Here is a 20,903-nt window from a genome sequence, read left to right as displayed (position 1 = left end):
TTTTTGTTTCTAGATTTTTTGATAATGGCCATTCTGACCCGTGTGAGATGATATCTCACTGTAGTTTTGATTTGCATTTCTCTAATGATTAATGATGTTGAGCATTCTTTCACAAAATTAATGCAAAGAAATCTCTGGCATTCCTATACACTAATGATGAAAAATCTGAAAGTGAAATTAAGAAAACATTCCCATTTACCATTGCAACAAAAAGAATAAAATATCTAGGAATAGGGCTTCCCTGGTGGCGCAGTGGTTGAGAGTCCGCCTGCCGATGCAGGGGATACGGGTTCATGCCCCGGTCCGGGAAGATCCCACATGCCGTGGAGCGGCTGGGTCCATGAGCCATGGCCGCTGAGCCTGCACGTCTGGAGCCTGTGCTCCGCAACGGGAGAGGCCACAACAGTGAGAGGCCTGCGTACCAAAAAAAAAAAAAAAAATCTAGGAATAAACCTACCTAAGAAGACAAAAGACCTGTATGCAAAAAACTATAAGACACTGATGAAAGAAATTAAAGATGATACAAATAGATGGAGAGATATACCATGTTCTTGGTTTGGAAGAATCAACATTGTGAAAATGACTCTACTACCCAAAGCAATCTACAGATTCAATGCAATCCATATCAAACTACCACTGGCATTTTTCACAGAACTAGAACAAAAAATCTCACAATTTGTATGGAAACACAAAAGACCCTGAATAGCCAAAGCAATCTTGAGAAAGAAAAACGGAGCTGGAGGAATCAGGCTCCCTGACTTCAGACTATACTACAAAGCTACAGTAATCAAGACAGTATGGTACTGGCACAAAAACAGAAATATAGATCAAAGGAACAGGATAGAAAGCCCAGAGAAAAACCCACACACATATGGTCACCTTATCTGTGATAAACGTGGCAAGAATATACAGTGGAGAAAAGACAGCCTCTTCAATAAGTGGTGCTGGGAAAACTGGACAGCTACATGTAAAAGAATGAAGTTAGAACATTCCCTAAGACCATACACAAAAATAAACTCAAAATGAATTAAAGACCTAAATGTACGGCCAGACACCATCAAATTCATAGAGGAAAACATAGGCAGAACATTCTATCACATAAATCACAGCAAGATCCTTTTTGACCCACCTCCTAGAGAAATGAAAATAAAAACAAAAATAAACAAATGGGACCTAATGAAACTTAAAAGCTTTTGTACAGTAAAGGAAACCATAAACAAGATGAAAAGACAACCCTCAGAATGGGAAAAAATATTTTCAAATGAAGCAACTGACAAAGGATTAATCTCCAAAACATACAAACAACTCTTGAAGCTCAATATCAAAAAAACAAACAACCCAATCCAAAAATGGGGAGAAGACCTAAATAGACATTTCTCCAAAGAAGATATACAGAATGGCAACAAGTACATGAAAGAGTGCTCAACATCATTAATCATTAGAGAAATGCAAATCAAAACTACAATGAGATAGCATCTCACACCAGTCAGAATGGCCATCATCAAAAAATCTACAAACAATAAATGCTAGAGAGGGTGTGGAGAAAAGGGAACCCTCTTGCACTGTTGGTGGGAATGTAAATTGATATAGCCGCTATGTAGAACGGTATGGAGGTTCCTTAAAACACTAAAAATAGAACTACCATATGACCCAGCAATCCCACTACTGGGCATATACCCTGAGAAAACCATAATTCAAAAAGAGTCATGTACCAAAATGTTCATTGCAGCTCTTTTTACAACAGCCAGGATATGGAAGCAACCTAAGTGTCCATCAACAGATGAATGGATAAAGAAGATGTGGCACATATATACAATGGAATATTACTCAGCCATAAAAAGGAACGAAACTGAGTTATTTGTAGTGAAGTGGATGGACCTAGAGATTGTCATACAGAGTGAAGTAAGTCAGAAATAGAAAAACAAATATCGTATGCTAACACATATATGGAATCTAAAAAAAGAAAAAAATCAGAAGAACCTAGGGTCAAGACGGGAATAAAGATGCGGACCTACTAGAGAATCGACTTGAGGGTACGGGGAAGGGGGAAGGTAAGCTGTGACAAAGTGAGAGAGTGGCATGGACATGTATACACTACCAAACGTAAAATAGATAGCTAGTGGGAAGCAGCCGTATAGAACAGGGAGATCAGCTCGGTGCTTTGTGACCACCTAGAGGGGTGGGATAGCGAGGGTGGGAGGGAGGAAGATGCAAGAGGGAAGAGATATGGGCCGTATGTATATGTATACCTGATTCACTTTGTTATAAAGCAGAAACTAACATACCATTGTAAAGCAATTATACTCCAATAAAGATGTTAAAAAGAAAAAAAAAAGAATGAATGGTGACCAGCTCTACATGTCAAGACAGTGAATGTATATTGTTATGGACAGAATAAATGCACTGGATTATGCAGCGGACAGGGACATGACATTGCCGTGATTTGGAAAGATTCCCAAATTCCTTCCCCACTTCCTACCTTCTCTGCTTGGTTGTTGATGATGACCAGATGAGCACACTCCTCAGCCCCGTGATTCTTGGCCTTGACCCAGAAGTCTTTGCTTGTAGAAAAGTTATATCAGGAGACACCAAATTCAAGAAAGTCCTTGGGGCAGACGTCTCAGGAGACTCCTTGGGGATGGGAAACAGGTCAGCTCTGCTGGGACTGGTAGCTGTGCTGGCCACTGAATCGAGCCTTCAGTCAGGCAAAATGGTTTGAATACAACCCACCTTCTGCATCCTTGACACTTTGCAACAGGGAGCACGCTAGCTTTCCATGTATCCATTCCAGAGATGGGCATTATCAGAAGGTAACATAATGCAATGTAGCATGCCTCAAACTTTGTGTTAACATCAACTATAACGGGGGCAGGGGGGAAGCATTGGTTAAAATGTCCATCACACACTGACATACTGCCAGGACTGGTACTGTTAACCGTGGTGAAGAAAACCCAATATCCGTCTCCCGAACCTTACTCCCCATCATCCAACTCTGTCCCCTGACTGCTTACCATTACCTGCCCACACATACTCCATCTGTTGGAACATTTCTCCCAAATGATGTCTCATTTACATCCAGCATCTGCCAGCTCTTGTAAGACTAACAGACTCATGAAGAAAAGCTGGTTAAGAACCAGGAAGGAGAAAAGGTTGATATGTGGGGGGGGGGGGGGGGAAGGGAGTAATCCCATCATTCCTATGAGCACTCACATTTGATGTCCAGTTGCTTCAGTTCATTCTGCATCTGACATATGGACAGCAAGAGTGGGGGGAGCAAAGTGATATGTTCTAGACCTTTGGACCACTTCTTGGTTCTTCCTCCCACCCTAAAAATCCTCCAGGCTGAGAGGGGGAAGATAGTTTACTTCTAAAATCCTGCTGACCAGGAATGCAACCCACCCACCCCTGCTACTCCTTCTCTACCCTAGCCCCGTAAGACCCATGTCTGTAGACTGAAGACTATGGGCCTGTTTCCTTCTGATCCCAATGGTCTGGTCACCTCACCCTTGGCAAGGACCAAACCAAGGATAATGAACCACAGAAGCAGCATCAAGGTCGTTGCCAGGCAACAAGACTTCCAGAGCTCATCCCGGGGCAGCTTTTCATTATGCTGAGCAGTGGGCGATGGGTCTAGGACCGATATACACAGACTCACAAGGGTGCTATGATAGTCAAAGCTTCTAGGACTGGGGAGTGAGGAGGTTGAATCACTCATCACTTTAGGGGTGAGATGACGAATGACCATGAGCGTCCAGGAGGGGTCCCAAGGGTTATGAGGACCCTAAGCTTCCTCTACGCACTATCGGTCAAACTACTCAAGTGTACCTAGTACCCAGCACATGAGAGTGGATAAAGATACTTTACCCTGAGATTCTTGACTCACCTGATTACCTGGGCATGGGCAGAGATTCTCCCCCACTGGTGTGAGGTCTTGTGAAGCCTGCCACCCACTGTGCCTGCTCCATCACCAACATGCCATTCACCTCAGAGAAAAGTTACTCAAACTTCTAAACTTCCATTTCTTCATCTACAAGCTGGGTGTAATAACAGACTTTAGCTGCCAGGGTGGTTCTGGTGATTAATTGTGTTCATATGAACACAATATATGCCACTTACTATGCCACCAGAAACTCTGTGTGTTATTATAGGACATTCAACCTCAGGCTTGAGAGTCTGGACTCTGGACAATAGGAGAATTCTTGCCATGGAACTCTTGTAAGACAAGAGACATATACTGAGTCACTACTGTGTGTCCAGCACTGTTATTAGGCCCTGGGGACACAGAGGTGAATCACGCCCAGTCCCACATGCATAGTCCAGCAGCCAAAGCACGATGTGAAAGGCTGTGATGGAGACATCTACTGGTCACTAAGGGAAAATGTGGAGGAAGAAATGTTCACCCAGGGAATGAAGTTTTTGTTTTTTTTTTTTAAAGCATGGATCATTCTTTTTTTAAAAAAAAAAAATTTTTTTTATTTATTTATTTATGGCTGTGTTGGGTCTTCGTTTCTGTGCGAGGGCTTTCTCTAGTTGCGGCAAGTGGGGGCCACTCTTCATCGCGGTGCGCTGGTCTCTGACTATCGCGGCCTCTCCTGTTGCAGAGCACAGGCTCCAGACGCGCAGGCTCAGTAATCGTGGCTCACGGACCTAGTTGCTCCGCGGCATGTGGGATCTTCCCAGAGCAGGGCTCGAACACGTGTCCCCTGTATTGGCAGGCAGATTCTCAACCACTGCGCCACCAGGGAAGCCCAGGAATGAAGATGTTTGAAAACATGTGATTTCAGAGAGAAAAGTCAGAGAGTGGAGGGGAAGTTCACTTACTGAATATGTGCTAACTGGCAATATCTGCGCTCACACATTGTTGCTAATTATCTCAGAAATCCAGGTTTCTGTCCCAAAAGCCTGCAACTGTGTCCTGCTACCCATGCTGAGTACTAGATCCTGCCTCAGAGCTCTGCTCCTATTCCCACTAAGCAGTAATGGCAGAATCCACAAAAATATTTTCTCTCTTCCCCAGCCAGGGAGCAAGGCCAATGAGAGGGGCTCATAAAAACACCAGGAGGACTTGCACTCACCATTCAATCTCCTTAGGCTCACGGTTCCTGAGGAGCTCTCCCACCTCCTGCTGGCAGCGCTCCTGGTATTCTTGGTGCTTTACAAGGTTGCACAGGATCCAGGAGAGGCCACTGGCTGTGGTGTCATGGCCTGAAGAGCATCCAGAAAGGCTTGGATATCTGGGCTACTTCAGCACCAGAGGGTGGACAGCACCTTCACAGTAAGGCCCATGGGGAGGATGGGGAGTGATGGCGTGGTCCAGGGTCCACACACCAAGTCCCTGGGATGGAGAGACACATGTCTCCTCTGTAGTCCCACACTGGGACCCTCACCCTCAAACAGGAAGGTGTCAGCTTCAGCTCGGATATCTTCGTCTGACAATCCCTTCCCATCGTCATCCTGGAGAGAAAGCAAGATCCCCAGAATCACACTAGCACTGAGGGCCCCTGAGCCTAAACTGAGAAAATCTCTGAACCTCCATCATCCACCCAGAACCCCAAGCTCACCCTGAAATCCTAGACTTCCCTCTGTCACCAGAGGCCCCACCCCGTAGGTCTCCTCCTTGATCTCCTCGTCTCCTGTGTTTTCCCTGGTGAAAGGAATCAATGATTCATAAATATTTTCATGTTTCTTCATGATGAGGAATTTCTGAGAAAAAAGTTGCTGGTAACCTGGGTTACGGGATGATTGAACGGCAACTTGCCTTGGAAGCTAGAGATTGAGCATTGCCCCAAAGCCATTTGCTCACATGCTAGGATAGTAAATACGGAGATTCTTTATGTCTCCTGGAGATAAGGAATGGGTTATAAACCTATAGAACCTATAGACTTTGCCTTCTCACCAAAGAGGATTTGTTTAAGCTCCAGAACAATCTCTCTCTCCTCTTCTCTTCTCTTCTCTTCTCTTTCTTTTCTCCTCTCCTCTCCTCTCCTCTCCTCCCTCCCCTCTACTCTCCTCTTCTCTTCTCTTCCCTTCTCTACTCTCTCCATATCTCTATCCCTATCCCTATCCCTATCCCTATTCTCCATACAGAAGAATGGGCAGATATATCAGCTGTCCTGTATAAGTTCCAAAGTTCAATATCTGGAGGTAATTCTCCTGTGATGCAACCATGGCTTCATGGACAGGTAGAAGCAGCATGGAGCCCTCAAGAGAATTTGGGGATGGGGAAAAAGAGCTAAATTCCACTCTGGCTACTGTTACTGCTGGGAGAAATAAATGTTCTGCTCTGATCCAGGGTTCTGTATGTATACTACAACAACAACACACACACACACACACACACACACACGTAGACTAACTTATTAACTTGGAAGTAGAGTAAAATCTCAGGCCTCCAAGTTTCAGACTCAGCCATCCCCTGCAGGGGAATTCCACACACTCACCTCTAAAACTTATCCCTGACCCATCCCTCCCTCAAGCACCTCACATGGCTCCCCAGTACCCTCTGCATCCCATCCAAGCTCTTTGATCAAATCGAGGTCCATTCTAATACTTCTACTCAGATACTAGAGGAGCCTACCTTGGTCAGCAGGAGCACGTCAATGAAGTCCAAGGTCTTGGCCTTAGCCTTGGCCTTGAGGAAGTCATCAATGCCTTGACTGGGGAGGGTAGGCTGCCACTCCCGGATAACAGCATCTGTGAAGTTGTGAACCAGGCGGCAGGCCCTGCGGAAGCACCGCCCGTCGGGGGTGAGGTAGTACAGGAGGTCTACATTCAGGAAGATCTGCTGGTGCCGCTTTGCCACTAGGGCACTGAGCTCCAAGATGGCAGCGATATATTCACTGGGCTTCCTGCAGGATGAGAGCATGAAGGAAGCCAACAACATAAAACACCTGAAACCCAGAAGCCGAGAGCTACCTCCCTTCAGGAAACTGAGTCTCCAAGAACAGATGGCCCACAGACACAGTGAGGGGAGGAACCAGGACATGAGACTCTCCAGACTCTTCTCTCCTACATCCCATCTCTGTGAGCTGCCTCCATGCCCCAGGCACCCAGGGCACAGCTTAGATATCATGCTCCTCCCCTCTGTCTCTCAGCCAGTACCTGCCCCTTCTCCTTCCCCAAACTGTCCACACGGCTCAGAACTTATCCTCTGCTAGCTGGTCAATGGCCCAGTCCCTTCTCTATTCTCCTTACATCCAATGTCAACACCGTCCACTGTCTACATTATGGTCATTTTTCTCTTGAGTCAGATGTCCAAGCTTAGCTTTGACCACGACCCTCATTTGATCAAACACCTTCCATGGCTCCCTGGAAACCTCGGAATAAAGTTCATATCTTCTTTGTCTGGCTTCAGAATGTCCTTAAGATATAACCCTGCCCACTCCTCCAAACTTATTTCCAAGGTGTCTCCTCACGGTTGCACATACTTTGATCGTTCTAGGCTCCTGGCCCTTATCAAACAGTTCTACCGACCTGAAATGATCACTCCTCTTTCCCTTTCCCTGTCCTTCAATATCGAGCTTTGACCCACCTCCTCCAGGAAGGCCCTCCTGATTTCCCTGGTCAGTCCTCCCTCCCCCATCTACTCCCTTGGGTCTATGGCTCATGTTCCCAGGCCCTGGGCTGAAACTTACTCCTGGCAATTGCTGTCGAAACTGAAGACGCATTTCTGCAGACTGTCCAGGGTCATGAGGCTGATGTGTTCAAACACATCCAGATGGGTGTGGCCCTCTGTGACTAAGCGCTGCCACTTGGCCTGGACAGAGAAGGGGACAGGGTTAGGACTGGGAATTGCCTCCTCTGAGCCCCTACCCAATCCCAACCACCTGATGGGCTCCCCCAGACCCTGCCTCTTGGCCCCAGGCAGCCATCCCCAGGGAAGACTAGGCTTGGGTAGGAGTAAAAGTTGTTACTGTTAGGACATGAAGTCCCCATGGCTCGGAGTTAGGAGATGTGGGTTTTTGATCTTGGCTCTTCCTTCTACACTCTGTGTATCCTTGGTAAAGTTAATGAATAAAGTAAGTGCACAACAAATGTTAGCTTTCATCATCATCATTTTTATAAATTAATTAGGAAAATATCCCCTATATTGAGAGAGGTTGTTTTCCATGCGCCCTGAGCACCCCTGCCCTTTAATGCTGGGTATGCCAAAAAAAATTGCAAGACTCCTATGTTCTTTACCTGGGCCATTTCTCAGAGTTGTATTTGTAGAAAACAACCTCGAGGAGTGAGGTTATGTCTCCCCTTGGACAAATATCAAGCTCGCTTCTAATAACTATAAAAGTCACAGAGTCCCTAAACCTATACTCCTCCCTGCTATAACACAACATGCTACATGACTGGCATCTATAGAAGCCCACCTGTGTCATCCGCATGGGATTTGGTGACTTGGAGGAAGAATGCAAACCAATGAGAAGCATGTGCTCTTTGTTGCACTGAGGGTAATAAACTGTCCTTGGTTTCTGACCCAGGAGTCTCATGTCTTCTGGCCAAATCGATGAAACAGTAACAAGCTCACTTGCAGTGTGTGTGTGTACTTACCACTGGTATCCATTCATTTCCCAGGCCAGTTCATTCCCTGGAACCACTGTCTTGGGCAGTGGCCTTCCCCACCCGAGGCTGTGACCCCCAGCCCCTTGACCCCCAGCTTGGCACCTTCTGTCAAGAGCCGCTTATCCCATACAACTTCCTCTGCCCTCCTCCTGGGAGGCCTTTTTCCCTGGCTCGACCTCTGAACGAGGGGAGGCTGGGCTTAGCTGAGTCAGCCAACTCCCACAGTCTCTTTACCTCCTCCCCACCTGGCAGCTGTCCAAATAGATGGTGAGAAGAAGGGAGCTAGACCGTTATTGAGAGAGGACTGTAAACCAGCTCAGGGTCACAGTGTGAAAATTAGATCCTCAGGGCTCGGCACCTCCCATGTTAACAAGTTAGGGGGTGGGCAAAGGTGACTCCAGATGCCAAGTTCACAGCCAGCCCTGCCTTTCCAAGGCCAGGGTACAGCAGGTAAAAGCATGAACATTCAGGTGCCAGGTGAGCAGGGCAAACATCTCCGGTGCTCATTTCCACATGTGGGCCAGGAGGACGTCATACACCATTTCTTGGCATAGAATCAAGAAAAGCTCAGAACCATGAAGCTTCTGGCCTCTGGGGCACACAGCCTGGCAGGAGTTCGAGCCCTGCCTCCAAGCAACCGAAAGCCTGGATTGAGACATGACTGCTGGGAGCAGAAACAGAGACTCCAGCCTGGCTGGGGGTTACCTGCATCAGCTTCAGGGGATAAAGGGCCCAATCGGAAGAGGGCACCTGGAGACAGGAGGGGTAAGGCTGTGAGGGGCTGAGAGAACAGGGTCCACACAGGGAAGAGCAGAGCTGGGAGACCCTGAGTGGGCAACCTCACTGTGACTGTGGGCTGTCCCGACCCTCTCTGGGCTCAGTCTTCCTATCTGGGAAATGGGACTTCAGATGAAATCCTGAGAGGTGGACAGCGGAGGATTGCATGGAAGGATGGGAAGAATCAGGAGCCCCAAAAAAGATGGAGTGAAGGAAAAGGGCTGGCAGTTAGTATTCTTGCTATTGTATGCCAGTACTCCACATAAAGTAAACCTAGTCTGTGCAGACAACTGTATGTAAAGAGGGCCTACTGTGTGCTGGGTACCTCAGAAAAACATGCCCCCAGTGTGTCAGAAACTCTACATAAATTGTGCCTACTATGTTCCAGGTATGCTACAGAAAGTGCATCTACTGTGTGCCAAGTACTCTGCATAAATCTTGTCTACTTTATGCCAGATGTTCTACATAAAGCACACCTACTATGTGCCAGGAACCCTATGTAAAGCATACCTACTATGTGCTGGGTACTCTATGTAAAATGCACCTACTGTGTGCTGGATTCTCTATGTAAAGTATGCCTACTCTGTGCCAGGTGCCCTACATAAAGCACACCTACTGTGTGTCAGGTACTCTACATAAAGTAATCCTACTCTGTGAGAAGTAACTTTACATAAAGCATGCCTACTATATGCCAGGTCCTCTACATAAAGTGTAACCACTCTACATTGGGTACTATACACAAATCCTGTCTCCTGTATCCCAGGTGTTCAACATAAAGCATGCCTACTGAGTGCCCAACGTACTATGCAAAGAGCATCTACTATGATCTGGGTGCTGCATGAAGCATTCCTACTGTGTGCCAGATATCGTACATAGAATACTCTGTGTGCCGGGTGCTCTACATAAAGTAATCCACAGATGTTCTGCCAGCAAGATAATATATCACCCTCCCCTCAGTGCTCTGGGCCAGAACCCTGGGATCAGGCAGAGAGATGCAAGTGATAGCAAGAGGAAAGATACCTATTTAACAGAAGAGCAAACTGAGGCTCAAAGAGAACAAGCCTCTAACCTAAGCTACAGAGCTGGAAGGTACCTAGGTCTGTCATATCACCAAGCCTAAGCCTCTTCCCTCTGCCAAGCTGCTCCCCTCCCAACCATAAGGGACAATGCCCTATTAATCCAGGGACATTTATAATGGTGGAATCTCAGGCCATACGGTGACCCCAGTGGGGAGATGCCTTGAGGTCCTTGTGTCATCAGTTGGATCATCTTCCCACATCCAGGATGCACCACCCAATGGATCTAGAGCTCCCCTCCTGGCCCCCTCTGGATCCTGTCCAGAACTGCCCTGTGGGGTGGTCTCCGGTGACAGAGAACTTGAAGGATGGGGCTCCTGGCAGAGCTACTGAGCAGGAGAGTGGGGGAAGGGCAGTCTTCCTGACACTGGTAGGATGCTGGGGAGACCCCGAAACTCCTTCCACCTCGGCACTGGCTGGGGGATTCAGGTGGAGGATCCTAAAGCCCTCAGTGTGGTGGGGTGCACCCTCCCCCTAGAATCTCGTCCCCCTTCGCAGGGGTAGACTTTGCCTCCTGGCAGGTCCATTTCACATCAGGGTCAGGCAGGCAAGGCCATAATATAATAAACCAGGCAGGGTGCTGGGACACAGAGGAGAAATAGCCCCAGTGCCCAGAGAGGTTCAGTTCACTTCAGACCTACTGTGTGCCAGGAATAGGCAGGCAGCCTGGATCAGGAACCGCAGCCACCGCACCCGCATTTGCCAACATAAGTCACTAAGCTGTTTTAAGTCTTTAAAGTATATGAACATTTTTTTTTCATTTTACAGATGTGAGACTGAAAACTACACGAGTGAATCACCCAAAGTCACAAAGGTGATGGAAACGGGCTGTGCCCCAGACTTCAGACTGGGTACCCTGAACCACGAAGCTCTCCTTTCATATCTGTAAATGGGCATTTCATGAGCACCACCTCCCAAGATGGTGGGAATCATTAAAAGAGACAATGCATGGAAAACACATAAGACAGAGGAAGAGCTCAATAAATGCAAGTCATTGTTATTGTTGCTGTTGTTGTCGTTGTTGATGTAATCATCCAACAGCCCTGCAAGATCAATTTCATGAGCCCATTTTTACAGAAGAAGAGCCGGAGATTCAGAGAGGTGAAGCAACTTGCTCCAGCCTCCCAACAAATTAGGTAAATATGACAGTACAGGTGACAGCAAAGCCTGGCACATAGTACGTGCTCATTAAATATCTGGGGAAGAGAGAAAGGTTTGCAGCAGGGGGTTTTAAGTTGCTGGTGCTAATATTGTGTTCCTCAAACCTCCACCATCCCACCATCTGCATCACCTGACAGTTTGCAGTAAATGCAGAATCTCACATCCTCACCCAAAATACTGACTCAGAATTGCATCTAAACAGGTCTGCAAGGGAACTGTGTGCACTTCTTCAAGTTTTAGGAAGTGTTGCTTTAAGACTCCTGAGTCTGGATTCTGCAAAGGAGGCAGGGAGCACAATGCCTTCACCCCTCTAATTCTCAGAGGGTTTTTTCGGTTATAAAATAAAGAGAAACATCTATACCTTCCAGAGCTGTTCATACATACAACCATGATTACTGCTCATTTATTATGTACTGGACACTATTTTAGGCACGAGGAATGCAGTAGTGAGCACTGCAGACCTCTTCCTGCTGTCAAGGGGCTTACATCTTGTGAGGAGATGGGTGGTGAGCGATAAATAATCAATGACTTGTCAGACAGTGGTGAGTTATGGGCCTGGAGAACATCCTACCTTAGTCCAGGGGTCAGGGTGGGCAGAGACCTGAATGAGGAGGGAGAGACTCCAAGAACAGACACTGGGTGGAACACCCAGGTTACACAGAAAGACGAGCGGTTTTTGACCCTGGGGCTAACATGCGAGATCATGCAATTGCTCCTTGGGGAGGCCAAAGTGGCCAGCAAATTCTGGCCCCATATGGCAGCTATAAGCGGGTTTGGAGCTTTCACTAACTGTGACCAGATACTCAAACCCTAGCAGGTCTCTGCAGCCATTACTAGGGCAGGGTCTACCTCTGATTCCTAGATCAGGTGGTAGTGATAGGGACAGAGTAGGTTAGTTGCACAGCTAGTTCAGAAATCCTACTAGGGGAAGATAGATAGAGAAGGACTTTGGGAGATCACCGTAAGTTAGACATCAACCAGGAAATGCCCAGAACATCTGGTAGCTAAACAACAAGCGTAACACTTTAAAACGAAACAGACTTACTTAGGTCACTAATCTATATGATTAGGAACGAGGTGTACCACAGAACAATGGTAACAAGACTGCATTGGCCTTGTGAGGTCTGCAAGACAATGGACCCTGAAAAACTGCTTTCTTGCAGGTAGCTTACATAGGAATATGGGGGAAAGGTGAAAGAAACTAGGGGAAAGGTGACATTATACTGAAACCTGAGATGACTCGCCACAAATTTGTATATGTTGCCACCCTTCTGCTCATTTACATAGCTCTATGACAGTCCCAGTTGGGCCACATAGGGTCAAAAACTCCCCCACCCGATATGTAGGAGGAGTTAATGATGAAAGCTTGATGTCTACTCAAAAAATGAGGAAGAAGGTGGTCTTCTCCCCATCCCCACTTTTCTTTCATTTATAAAAACTACTTAGTTGTCGGGACAGTTGCCTCTCACTGAATTCTTTCTGCACCGAGACAAAAGAACCTATGTTTCAGTAAGTCCTGACACAAGGTGTGTGGTTTCAGTAGAAGGGGAAAGGGAACCAGCACTGGAGGCAGGAAACCATAGGTGGGGACCTTCTGTTCATCATTGGGGATGTTCTAGAGCATCATCAAACAAGTAATATCCCAGATGCCGAATCACACAAGCCTGCCTTATGGAATGTCCCCCAGCCAGTGTTGGAAGGAGGGGAGCCACTCACCCCCTGCCCCTTCTCCAGTGGTCCTTCCACCCAAACCCAGAGTCAGGCAGTGGGCAAGCCTGTGCCAGACCAGCGACGGTGGTCACTGTGAGTCACTAGCTTGGGCACAGCCCATCAACCCTTTAAACCTCACTCTTCATGTCTGTCAAATGGGCCTGATAAAACCTCACAGAGAGTTGCAAGCGTCCTATTAGACACAGGCAGAGAGAGTAGGGAAAAGTATGTTTCAAAATAGTATGTGCATAAAGTTTGCATTTATAAACAAAACTTACAAATGTTTGTGTGTGTGCACATGTGTGTATATGCATTGAAAAAAAATCCAGAAGAATCCACATGTCATGGTGGAATTGGAGGAAGTAGAATCGGAGTCTCTATAACTAAAACACAATTTAAGAAATAAGGATTTGGCACAGTGAGGAACACATAACTGGCACACAAAACAGATGAGCAGTTATTTTGTGTCATCATAAAGACACGCCTCCCAGGAATCCACGTGGGGTCTCTAGAACAAGCATGCAGGCTGCCTGCTGGCTGGAGTTTTACCTTTCCTTTCCTCAGCTGTTAGGAAGGAAAGGAACAAGTTCTGGATTCAGCAGAACTAAGTTCAAATCCCAACTCTGCCATTTCCTGGCTGTGTCACCTTGGGCAAGTCAATTGCCCTCTCTAAGCCTCATGTCCCCCTCTGTAAATGGAGAGGTGGATTTATACCTCCCAGGTAGTTCATTACTCAACAGCAAACTGTGCTTGACCACCCAATCTGTACCAGGCACACTGCTGGGGCCCAAAACACGAGATGAACAAGACAGACAAGGTCTCTGGATTATGTGCTCATGTCTCATGGGAGAAGCCAATTGGAAATAAGCACGTCAGGTGGTGGCAGAAATGAAGGAAATGAACAGCATGAGACATGCTAGAAAGTGACCAAGGGGGCTGTTCTGGACAGGGCAATCAGGGAGGGCCTCCCTGAGGAGGTGGCCTTACTACCGAATCCAAGCTCATACTGCTTGATGCATGACAGGCATCAAGAGGAGTTTTGGGGCAAGGAACGGTAACCTTATTCCGAAAGCCAGAAGACCAAGGAATTGGTGGATTAGTGTCCCAAAGAACCATTCTAACCAAGATAGAATTCAGGCTTCTTTCATATTAAAAGGGGGGTTGGGGGTGTGACAGGTTGTTGCAGGCTTCTTGATGCCGGAATCCTTTGCTCTTGCAGCTGTCTACAGAGGTCCAGTCACAATGTTCCTGTAAACCTCTAATAAAACAAATGTTATTCTTTGTGCCACAACTTTTTATCTCTATATGAATAAAAAGTTTTATACCTTTAAAAGTCAAGCCTGGGAGGCACAGCATTGCGAATGGCTAGCATGTACATTTCAGGCTATAGGCAACATTCTTTTACAAAGGTGCAGAGCCAGCACCGACTAAGCACAGGCAACAGAGTACAAAGGTTAGAGACAAAGGACTAGATCCAATGTGGAGTCAGGTTTGTTCTTCCCAGTTTTAATAGGAGTCTGGCCACCTACCTGCAGCCCGAGTCAGATAAGGAGATGATGTTTCGTCAATGGAAGGCACCTGCAGGCAGTCGGAGGGGATTAGAGGACAGACATCCATCCTCTGCCAAAGGCCACTGCTGCTTTCAGCTTCAGCTAATCCCTCTGGGTTCCAGGAACAGCTACTACCTGGCCTGGGGGTGGTGTCAGCTCTCAGCTGGTGCTAGGCCCCAGGGGGCTATACTAGCCTTGATGGTTTCCCTTGGCCCACTGTCAACTGAAATAAAAAATGCACAACGTCAGAGCAGTGAGATTCAGTTTTATTCAGGGACATTACTGAGGACTGTCGCCCAGGAGACAGCCTCTCAGATAGTTCTGAGGAACTGCTCCAAAGAGGTAAGGAAGGAGGTCAGCATATATGTGATTTTGGCTAAGGGGTATGTGCAATCCAATATACAGCATGGTAGTCGTCATGAGGAACAGATTTCTCAGTAATTTTAGTACTTTTCTAAGCATGGGAAGATGCAAGAATTCAGGCTCATAAAATTTTTCCTAAATATCTAAACTATCTAAAGGTCTGTTTTCCCAATGTGCAGAGTGCCTCATCCTGGTCTCTGTCCTGAATTAGCAACTGCAGTGACTAATGATTTAATCCTAGTAGAACTAGATGGCAGGCAACATTCCTTATTTACACAATCAATACTTTGTAAATGGCCCCTACTTAATGCCACTCTCATGTAGCCCATCTGAGGTCTCTGCCGGGACCTGACTATTACATTCCACAAATGGATGGGACACCTCAGCAATCCAGTTATGTGAGTGTCGATGTTTGTGTAGGCACAGAAAAAAATTGAAAAATTATACCCAACACCTGGAATGGGAGGGCAGAGTAGGAGGAAGAATGGTTCTGCTAAATGTCTACATTTACCCAACTGTTTCCTTTTCTTAGATGAAGACTGCAAAGTATTTTTCATTATAATTACTAATCTATGTAATTACAAATTATATATTTATATATTGTAGATTTATTATTTATTCATTTTCTTTATTTTTGGCTGCATCGGGTCTTAGTTGAGGCATGCAGGATCTTCGTTAAGGCTCATGGGCTCTTCGTTGCGGCACTCGGGCTTTTCTGTAGTTGTGGCGCGCAGGTTCCAGAGCTTGTGGGCTCTGTAATTTGAGACACACAGGCTCTCTAGTTGAGGCACGTGAGCTCAGTAGTTGTGGCGTACAGGCTTAGTTTCCCTGCAGCATGTGGGATCTTAGTTCCCTGACCAGGGATGGAACCCGCATCCCCTGCATTGTAAGGTGGAATATTTACCACTGGACCACCAGGGAGGTCCCACAAATTATATTTCTTTTTAAAAAATGCTTAGTGTTATATGCTTGCTGCATGCTTAGTGCCAGGCATGGCATGCAGCAGCACTCAAAATATACGACCTGTGAGAAGCCAGAAGGCATCGTGGTTAAGAACAAGGACTCCAAGTACCAGGGTTCAAATCAGGACCAGCTGAGATACTTTGGCAGGTGTCTTTACCTTTATGTGCCTCAGTTTTCTTGCCTGAAAATTGAGGGTTTTGACAAAGTGTTGTGAAAATCAAATGAATTGAAATGAGAAAAGTGCTAACGGCACTCCCTGGCTCAGGGTCAGCACCAAGCATGAATAATTGGCATTTTCTCTTATTTTGTGACAGAATGAGGACAGGGCACCAACCATGAGCCCTAAGCCCCCCTGGCAGAGACATCAGCTATCTTGCAGTCTAGGAACATCCCCTGTTCTTTTCCTCCTCCTTAGCAAGGAAGAGGCTCCCAGGAGAGGAGTAAACGCTGGGCTTGGGGTAAGATGGCTCATGGTCAAACCTGGGCTTTGCCACTCTCCACCTGTGTGACCTTGGGCAAGTGACTTGCCCTCTCTGTGCCTCACATTCCTTCTCAGCAGAAAGGGAATAATAACAGGCCTTTGGGGATGGCAGGAGCAACTTTATGTGTGTGTCTTAGTTTGCATTCTCTGGAAGTAGACCCCAGTGCAAGGATTCAAGTGCAAATACTTTCTTTGGAGGTGATCCTGAGGCAAGAATTCAACTGCAAGTTGTTTCTTGGGGAGGTAATCCCAGGAAATGCCAGTTGAACACTGTGGAAGTGAGACTGGGAAGGGAAGGCAGCAGGAAAAGAGTACTTTAGCCAGAAAGCTCACACCTGGGGGCACCTGGGGCTCAGTCCCCCTGGGGGACAGCAGAGAACACACACCCACCAGTCCTTAGTCAGAGCTGCTTACAAGGGCATTACTTCTGGAGAATGTCCTGCCTGCACTGCACGGCTGAGGTCTGGGGACAGGGCCAGAGGCCTCCCACAGTATTTGTTGCAAGGAACACAACTGGTGCAGATAGTTACAGCGGTTCAGTGACTTCAAAACACATACACTCCCATCCTTACCAATATACATACACCCACACATGCACACAATTGCATATACACTGTGTGCACGTGGTCACACACAAGCACAATTACATGCACCCACATGTGCTTGCAGTTAGATACACACTCTTACACCCATGTTCATGTAAACACACACGCATGCACGTGCACACATACATGCATGTACGTGCACACGCAATTACATACGTACACTCACATATACACATGCTCACACGTGTGTGCACACAGTCACACATACACACAATCACACACAGTCACATAGCCACACACACACACATTGAACTAATGGAGACCAAATTTCTTAGAGCCTGTTGTTTCTGAATCTTCCAGCAGAAGGAGCCTCCAACACACTCAGGAGAGGAACAGACACCCCCACAGCAGCCAGTGACTGGACCAGGCCTGGGGTGTGTATAGAGAATTAAACACACAGGTGCAGCAGCATCTGGGGCCCCACAGGCTCCATGCCTCCCCTCCTCCCTCTCTCTCATTCATTCACTATCATGGCCCTTAGTGGAAAGTCAAAGCCCTTTTCTAGTGAAAGAGGAGACATTTGACACCCAAGTATGGATAACTCTTGAAGGGGTTAGCTCCATGGTGGGGGAAAAAAATCATGTATTAATTGATGGGAAAATGGGGTCAAGGGAAGGTTTTTTTTTTTTAAGATTGAGGTAATAAAAACATTATTTTTATTATGATGAAAATGATCCAATAGACTTCAGGATACATGGTCAACATACAAAAATTAATTCTATTTTTATATTCCAGAGGTCAGCAAACTATGGTCTATGGACGAAATCTGGCCTATGGCCTGTCTTTGTAAGATATGCAAGCAAAGAATTGTTCTATATTTTTAAAGGATTGTAAAAGAGGGGGAGGAAGAGGATAAGGAGTTCCTGAATATGGCCTGCAGCCAATAAAGTATTTCTTATACGGGTCTTCACAGAAAAAATATGCCAACCCTGCTGTACAATAGCAATAAACAATTGGGAAATGTTTTCATATACCATTTTTCAAGTGTCATTCACCACAAAAAGTTGAATACTCAGGTATAAATCTAACAAAATATGTGCATGATTTCTAGGATGAAAATTTCAAGACACTGGTGAAAGAAATCCAACAAGACCCAAATTAGTGGAGAGATATACAATGTTCATGGAGTGAAAAACTTAATATTGTTAAGATGTTAAGTCTCCTCAAATTGATCTACAAATTCAAGAAGTCACAATCCCAGGAGGACTTTTTGTAGAAATAGAGAAGCTGATCACAAAATTTACATGAAAATGCAAAGGACTTTAGAATAGCCAAAATTTTCTGAAAAGGAAAAATGTAGTTGAAGGATTTACAAGACCCGTTTCAAGACATACTATAAAACAACAGTAATCATGACGGTGCAATATTGGTCAAAGACTGGACATATAAATCATTCGAACAGAATAGAGAGTCCAGAAATTAAAAAAAAAATCATGCAGGGCAAATCAATGCACAAAGTATAGCCTTCTCAATAAATGGTACTGGAAAAATTAGATACCCACATGCAAAATTAAAAAGTCAACACATACCTCACACCTTATACAAATTTAACAGAACTAAATGATGTAAAATTGTAAAGTTTTTAGATGAAAAAATAGAAGAGCATCTTTGTAACCTTAGTTTAGACAAAGAGTTCTTATGTATAACACCATAAGCGTAATCATAAAAAGAAAACATTGATAAATTGCACTTTAAAAACCTTTTAAAATTTTGCTCTGTGAAAGAAATTTAAGATGAAGACCAGCCATACACTAGGAAAAAAGACTTGCAAATCACATATCTGACAAAGGATTTGTATGTAAAACCCAACAATAGAAGGTAAAAATCCAAGGAAAATTAATGGGCAAAAGACTTGAACAGGTGCTTTACCACAGAAGATATATGGATGGCAAATAGGCACATGAAAAAATGTTCAGCATCATTAGTCATTAGGAAATGCCAACTAAAATCACAGTGATATATCATTGCCCACCCATAAGAATGGCTGGGGAACACTGACACCACCAGGTGCCAGTGAGCATGGGCAGCAACCACAGCTCTCACACATTAACGATAGGAATTTTAAATGACACGGACACCTATGGAAAACAGTATGGAGGTTCCTCAAAAGTCAAAAATAATGCCGCCATATGATCCAGCAAAATGGAAATCAGGATCTCATAGAGATATCTGCACTCCCATCTTCATTGCAGCATTATTCACAATAGCCAAGATATGGAAACATCCTAACTGTACATCAATGGATGAAGAAGATGTGGTGTACATATACAATGGAATACTCTTCAGCCAGGAGAAAGAAGGAAAACCTGCTTGCTTGTGACAACATGGGTGGACCTTGAGAGCATTATGCTAAGTGAAATAAGTGAGAGAAAGACAAATACAGGCAGAATTCCATGTCTGTGCGTTCTGCATCTGCAGATTCAACCAACCCCAGTTCAAAAATATTTCTTCCCCGGATATTTAATGAGCATGTCCTGTGTGCCAGGCTTTGCTGTCACCTGTACTGTTGTATTTACTTAATTTGCTCTTGGGGGGTGGAGCAAGTTGCTTCAGCTCTCTGAAGCTCCTTCTCCTCTTCTGTAAACACAGGTAATGAGTTTGATCTTGCAGCGCTGTTGAATGTTTACAACAAAAACAATGACAACAGCAATAATGATTGTGTTTATTGAACCCTTCCTCTGTCCTATGTGTTTTATATGCATTGTCTCTTTTAAGGATTCCCACCATCTTGGGAGGTGTTGCTAATGAAATGCACATTTATAGATACAGAAGGAGCAGAGCGTAGTGGTTCAGGGTATTCAATGTAAAGCCTGGGGCACAGACTAATTCCAAGAGCTCTGTGGCTTTGGGTGAGTCACTCATATGATTTTCAGTCTCAGTTTCCTCATCTGTAAAATGTAAAAAAAATTAATATACCTAAGGGGCTTAAAACAGCTTCAGTGGCTTATGTGGGAAATGCTGGTGCGGTGGCTGCGGTTCCTGATCCAGGCTGCCTGCCTATTCCCGGCACACAGTAGGTCTGAAGTGAGCTGAACCCATCTGGGTACTGGGGATCTTTCTCCTCTGTGTCCCAGCACCCTGCCTGGTTTATTCTATTCTGGTCATGCCCGCCTGACCATGATGTGGACGGACCTGCCAGGAGGCTAAGTCTACCCCTGCGGAGGTGGTAGAGATTCAGCGGGGAGGGTGCACCTCACTCCACTAAGGTTTTTAGGATCCTCCACCTGAATCCCCCAGCCAGTGTCGAGGTGGAAGGAGTTTCGGGGTCTCCCCAGCATCCTACCAGTGTCAGGAGGACTGTCCTTCCCCCACTCTCCTGCTCAGTAGCTCTGCCAGGAGCCCCATCCTTCAAGTTCTCTGTCACCGGAGACCACCCCACAGGGCAGTTCTGGACAGGATCCAGAGAGGGCCAGGAGGGGAGCTCTAGATCCATTGGGTGGTGCATCCTGGATGTGGGAAGATGATCCAACTGATGATACAAGGACCTCAAGGAATCTCCCCACTGGGGTCACCGTATTGCCTGAGATTCCACCATTATAAATGTCCCTGGATTAATAGGGCATTGTCCCTTATGGTTGGGGGTGAAGCAGCTTGGCAGAGGGAAAAGGCTTAGGCTTGGTGATATGACAGACCTGGGTATCTTCCAGCTCTGCAACTTAGGTTA

At 45.9% G+C, this 20,903-nt stretch overlaps 1 protein-coding gene across 1 annotated transcript in view; it reads right to left on the bottom strand.

Annotated features, from left to right (window-relative positions):
- Window positions 1-5,071: 5,071 nt before the first annotated feature.
- LOC309820401 (cytochrome P450 4F2-like) overlaps window positions 5,072-20,903 on the bottom strand; it is a gene marked incomplete at both ends in the record, with an annotated part of 68,694 nt that continues 52,862 nt past the window's right edge. Inside the window, 4 exons of the mRNA XM_082651129.1 lie at window positions 5,072-5,205; window positions 5,388-5,454; window positions 6,578-6,848; window positions 7,635-7,756. Of these exons, the coding sequence (XP_082507255.1) occupies window positions 5,072-5,205; window positions 5,388-5,454; window positions 6,578-6,848; window positions 7,635-7,756 (594 nt within the window). The remainder of the gene's footprint in view (window positions 5,206-5,387; window positions 5,455-6,577; window positions 6,849-7,634; window positions 7,757-20,903) is intronic.

This window comes from Grampus griseus (assembly GCF_964374135.1).
Source record: "Grampus griseus genome assembly, chromosome: 3".
In the NCBI taxonomy this organism is placed as follows: Eukaryota; Metazoa; Chordata; class Mammalia; order Artiodactyla; family Delphinidae; genus Grampus; species Grampus griseus.
Note: the sequence above shows the minus strand (reverse complement) of the source record. Positions and strands in the feature narration are given on the sequence as shown.